This window comes from Pseudonaja textilis, chromosome 3, assembly GCF_049901715.1.
Source record: "Pseudonaja textilis isolate UNSWEBS1 chromosome 3, rPseTex1.2, whole genome shotgun sequence".
In the NCBI taxonomy this organism is placed as follows: domain Eukaryota; kingdom Metazoa; phylum Chordata; class Lepidosauria; order Squamata; family Elapidae; genus Pseudonaja; species Pseudonaja textilis.
The window spans coordinates 132,816,251-132,822,250 of NC_141992.1; the positions used below are offsets into that span (position 1 = coordinate 132,816,251).

Genomic DNA, 6,000 nt, shown 5'->3' on the forward strand with positions numbered 1-6,000 from the left:
AGTTTTTTTCACCTCCTTTACTGGTATTTTGTTTGTGTGCAGTGACCATTCAAAGTTACAATGGCACTGAAAAAAGTGACTTATGACCCTTTTTCACACTTACGACTGTTGCAGCATCCACACAGTCATGGAAGGCCAGGCAAGGAGATGCGTGCCTCAATGTGAGTGATGTTGAGTTGGCCAGGACCAGCCAGTAGCATGACCACCAAGCCACACCCACCAACTAAGCCATGCCCACAGAACCGGTTGCTAAAAAATTTGAATCCCATCCCTGAGTAGGTTTATTATCTTATAAATGTTTCTGAATTACAGTCCACTAAAACTTAACACATTTATTACAATATAAGCTTTAGCAGATCAGGGTCAATGGGCTATGATGATCCATAAGAGAATATGTGATAATACTTTTTAAAATACAATAGGTTCTTTATAGATGGTGCTGTAAATCAGTGGTCCCCCATCAACCTTTTGGACACCAGGGACCGCTTCTGTGGAGAGAGGCTTTTCCACAGACCAGAGGGAGCATGGTTTCGCACACCGCCTCTATTCCACACATGCGCAGATAGGGCTTTGCTGGTTTGCATGGCCCAGTTTCTGGTGTGCCATGGACCATTGCTTTTACCCTGATGGATGAAGATTTTTAAGATGCCACAACCTTCATGGTTGTGTTTCTTTAAGCTTTCTAACTTCCTGAGCTAAACGAATTAGTGCATTCCCAGAGTCTATGGTTTAAAAACCAGAGGTCATCTTGGTTTCTACGATTCTCGTCCAGTGGGCTTAGGGTAGGCCTTTCATTCTTTCAACTGTTGAACAACAGGCATATGAAAGTCCATTGGGTTTTTTCCCTGTATGGTTTGACGGATCGAAGATTGCGGTTCAGACATCTGGCTTTCTTGCTTTTATTGTCTTTCTTTGTATTTCTGCTGTGAACCACCCACCAAGATGAATAGGCATATGAGCCATATGCCTACATAGATACTTATATTTTTCCCCTTTGGGACAGCTGCATATGGATGCATCAATAAATAGATGTTCCTTCAAAAACTTTCAAAACTTTCTTGTGAGGATTATAGGTTAAACAAAGCATTTACTCCACAAAACGTGTAGAACTCTCAGCCTCCTGCCTGCCTACCTTTCTATTTGTTTTATTTGTCGTTGAGCAGTTGGATTACAACTCAGAGTAGCCTCAAGCTGATCCCAGCTGTAACAACTATGATTTACTTGGTCCTTAGAATATGCACATTCTTACTCTGCCTTCCTATAGGAAAATCTTTATTGAGAATAATTTGTTGTTCTACAGGGGAGCTGTAACCCATAGTTGTAGATGTTTGAGCAATATGAAATATGTCAAGCCAGGTCACCAAAGATTACGGTTGTCCCTAGGAAATGTATGTGTTTCTTGTGGTAATAGTACTTCAGTGCAGCCTCCAACAAGCTGTCTTCTCTATTCAGACTCCTCACATGTGAATTGTCTTCATGCTAGCATATCTTCAAGAGGATATATAGCTCTGGCACAAGAGTTTGTGCTGGACAAGAAAGAAGGAGAAAATATGAACAAGCAACATGGTGCCCTTTTGAAAAACAACCGGAGCTCAAAAATGGATTGTTTTCCCCTTTCTTCTGGAGAGGTTAATTATTCATTACAAAAAGGGGTTGAGCCTGACTCCATCCATTGAATTGGTAACTTGAAAAATATAATTAAGCACCATAGCAAGAAAAGCCAAAAAAAGAAACTTTTTATTTTCTCCTTCCAAATATGTATAATTTTGTACAAATTAACACCAGTAACTGATTCTTTGTTGTTGTTGTTGTTGTTGTTGTTTCCCTAGGACAAAAAGGGTCAGCCATTGTTACAAGATCACTTACCGGCACTTGGAAAAGACCCTGACTCAGAAGGAAATAACCAGTATCCATCAAGCCATTCAAAAATCGGTAGTACAGGAATTTGGAGTGGACGGAAGATTTTGACATTTCAGTTTTAAATTCTCTGGGTTACTTTTTAAAAAAAATTCCTAATTTGTGTTAAAACAATTTCTATTATGTGGAAATCTTTATGTAATAAAGATGAATAATGTAGCAGTTGCTACTAACACCAATAAATTACTTTGCTGGTTTGAATACATGTTGACTACTTGTTGTTATATGTAGTAGTGCTTCCATAATATCTGCTTTGACCATTTGTTCCATGAGTTTGATATACAAGTTCAAAATTTTCCATATTGTTGGAGGCTAAGACACAACTGGACAATACAAAAGGAATCTGTAACAAAATATTCCTTGACAGTTTCAAGGAAGTGGATTATGGCCATAAAAAGAAGCAAACATGGTCCATGACAGGCCAGGAATCCTGTCAGAGAGGTTATTCATCCAGCCAGAGTTGAAGAACAAAATTTGTTTGTCTGTCTGTCTGTGTCCATCTATAATCCATCCATCCATATCTATCTATCTACTTAACTGCCCATCTTCCTTGCAGAGGGGCTCTCAGATTTAGAGAGTGAGAAAAATCACCTTGAAGGAGTTAAGCCAGAGTGATGGATCTCCATCAAAGTCATTGCTCTTACTCTTAGAGTAGAGCAGGAAGCAAGGCCAGAGAAATAGTGAGATGTTTCCAACGAAGACCCCATCACTGGCAATGTTCCTAAATATACCAGATGCAAGTATAGATCAGTTATGTGCGTGGGGGAACCAAGGAGATTGCCTTAGTTTGACTTTGAAGCTGCCAATACATCCTAGGAATGATTGACTCCTGGTTTCTGAGATTGGCAACTTGTTTGTTCAAATCCTTTAGTCTCAGAGAATACTTATACCAGGTGTGGAATTGTTTACACATTCATAGTAAGGGAGAGGTCATGATGATCATAAAAGAGAATTGGGGAGACTATCTATCCCTGGATTAATTGGACCATTGATCTGTTTTTAAGTGGCTAAAAGAAACAAAGACCAAATTAGTAGTGGCTCATATTGTGTGTCTCCATATTAATAATGTAAGCTATGGCTCTCTTATTGTGTAAAGCTAAAGATGATTTCAAGATGTCACTTTGATAAATGGTATATAATTAGCTGGCATGGCTGGAATATCTCATTCTTAATTATCACTGTTATATATTATTAATAAAGTTATTTACATTGCTGTACCAAACCATCAGCCAGGGGACAACAGTACTTCAGAATTTCAGACTGGGACTTGCATTTAAGACTGCTGGTGCTTTTAAAAGGTGAAGATGATTAGCTTTTCTTGGCCTAATGCTTTCAATCCCAACTTCTTCACCTTGTCTGTGGCCTGGCTGCATAGAGGGTCAGCCTGCTTTTCCCTCTGGATTCTTCACCAGGGCCTGTCTCTCCAGTTATTCCTGGGGGGGGGAAATCTCAAACTGTTCCTGTCCCTCAGTAGGGGACTATCTGGCCGTTTGTTCTGTGCAGCTTTGAGAATGCTGTTATCCATTGTTTCCACCCCCTGAACCTTTCCTCTGTGATTCTTGGGATTATTCAGATAATTTTGAAACCAGTCTCTAAAATTCAGAAAGAAGATTTGCTATGACATCATTTCAGTTTGTTCCTTCTTTTCAGCCTCTAATCGTATCAATTTACTATCTAACTAAGAATCCTGGAAATAGGTTGTTATATGGAACTTACCGTGGGAAGGCTGGTCCTTACAAATCCTGATACAATTTCTGCCTAAAACTGACTGAAGACAAACAACAGGAAAATGGACAGGTGCCTACAATGCGTACCTCACAATCTGTGTTTTGAGGTACCTGGGGCACAGCTGACCAATGTCATTATGACCATGACGGAATTAGATGTCATATGGCAGTGGTGGCGAACTTCTTTGGCACCGTGCCAAAATGGGAGTGCGAGAAACCAGAAGAGCAGCTCCCTGGTGCACTGCGCACAGGAGCTCTGGAAACCGGAAGCTCAGCTTCCCGATACTTGCATGCTGGCCACCTGGTCTTTCTGTTTCTATCCCGCATGTGTGCGCAAAGATCAGCTGGCCAGCATGCACATGTGCGCCAGGGAGCTGCTCTACAGGTTTCTGGCGCTCCGGCGTGGGTGAAGATCAGCTGGCCAGTGTGCATGCGCACGCCCGAACCCAGAAGAGCAATGGGTGACAGTTGGCGTGCCCAGAGAGACATGTCACTTCCAGTACATGTGGCATAGGTTTGCCATCACGGTCATATGGTAACTCATTGTGAATTTGTGTAATTTTCTAATCATGTTGAGTCAACTCTGTTAAACAAAGGCTACAAAGGTGTAGAGAACAACATGGAGCCGCCTATTGAAAGGTGTCTGGCAGTGACCTATTGACCCAATGCAGTAGAGGTTTCTGTCCCATTATGAGTATTTCAGCTGTCTGCCCATTCATCTCCTCATAGGTGATTTGGAACCATGCTCAAGGATCCTGAAATTGTGGGTTCTCCAACTCTAGAGTTTTTAAGAAGAGATTGGACAACCATCTCTCAGGTTTCCTGCCTGAGCCTCCAGGGTTCTGTTCTGTTCTATTCTGTTCATTTCTTGAGTACCTACTCAGATATCTTCTGCACCAAGAACTTACTCAGTGGTATTGGGACTGTCCTCCACAAGGTTCAACCTATTTCCCCAACTTAGCATATACAATGTTGGAATGCGAGGAGGATATTTATAGTAGCCTGCCCTATAGAATTAATATAAGGATTGCAGTTGTTTTTTGGGGGAAGCCCCTCCCTGATAAGATCACAATTTGGGGAGCTTTTACAAGACCTTGTATTAACTCAAAGGAGTCAAATATTTCAGTGGGAAGACTGCTACTTCAAATGTGGGCCTTGTGAATCAGCTTTGAAAGAGGCAAGTGAAGAAAAAACGTCAGAGGAATATATTTCTGATCCCTCAGGAAAAGAACTTCACTTACGCAACCGAAAAATCAGGGTTGCTTTTGGTTGTTGTTGATTACAAATGTTCAGCCTTTTACTGTTGCTTTGAGACAGCATCCTGGTGTTCTAAAATAAATGAAATACTTTATGTCATTTCTTCCTGGCTGAGACTTTGAACTCCCTTTTCAAAAATGGGTCAATTTAATTGAAAAGGACTTCCCCTTTTTATAGATTTTGTTATTTTTCCGAGTTTGCTTCAAAAGTCTTTGAGGAATCTGTTTTTAGAACACTTTAACTATCAACGGTAGGAGGAACATTTGATTCCTTCCTCCCCTCCATTTCTAGGAATAAAAGAGGGAGCTTTATAAGAGCCTCCAGGAAATTCTTAAACATTGTGCTTGTCAAAAAGAAAAGAAAATCTTTGTTAAAGAACAAGTTCTATTTCTAGAATCAGTATATATTTTATTCCCAGCTAGCGTTCCTGATAAAAAAAATCATTTAATAGGCAGAGCACTTAAATGTTGTCATGATAAAGAAACATTCTGGATGTTAAGTTGAATTGACCTTCTTTTGTCCCCAGCAGGTTCAATTCAGCTTTTTCTCCCAAGGACCTGAAGCAATATCTGTATTTTTCCTTCCCTAAATCAGCAGTGCAATTTAATTCAGCACAGCCTGTATCCATATCCCAAACTGAAGCATGTTGGCTGAGCAAATGGGATAAATTTGCACATCTGGGCCAAAGGTTAAGGAAAGATATATTTCATAAATTCAGAAAACTCAGAATTAAGCTCCGCTGACTAGGTGACATCATACATACCTAACCTTAGAATTAATGGTAAATTCAGCTGTTGGCTCTTCAGAGCAGCAGATACAAGTGACATGAAGTAATCTGTTCAAAAGAAGCCAGAGAAGAAAGCTATTCTTTGTTTAATATTATGACTTCCTTCTTAGGTTTTTCTTCTGGATGGAGGAAGCCAGAACCCAATTCACATTTATTAAAATCAGGTAAAACAAGTCAGGGATTTTTAACCATATGATGATAAATGTCTTGCCCACATAATCATAAGTTTAGAGGACATGATAGGGAAATTGCCTCTCTTTCAGTAGTGTCTACCATGGCATGTCCTCAGCTTAGAGTTAATTCTTTGAGGGG

At 40.2% G+C, this 6,000-nt stretch overlaps 1 protein-coding gene across 9 annotated transcripts in view; it reads left to right on the forward strand.

The window, feature by feature from the left end:
- FARS2 (phenylalanyl-tRNA synthetase 2, mitochondrial) overlaps nt 1–2,122 on the forward strand; it is a 204,674-nt gene extending 202,552 nt beyond the window's left edge. For all 9 annotated transcript variants that reach the window (XM_026715056.2, XM_026715057.2, XM_087930800.1 and 6 more), the window contains one exon: nt 1,830–2,122. In XM_026715056.2, the coding sequence (XP_026570841.1) occupies nt 1,830–1,968 (139 nt within the window). In that variant the 3' untranslated portion in view covers nt 1,969–2,122. The remainder of the gene's footprint in view (nt 1–1,829) is intronic.
- The last annotated feature ends 3,878 nt before the right edge of the window (nt 2,123–6,000 follow it).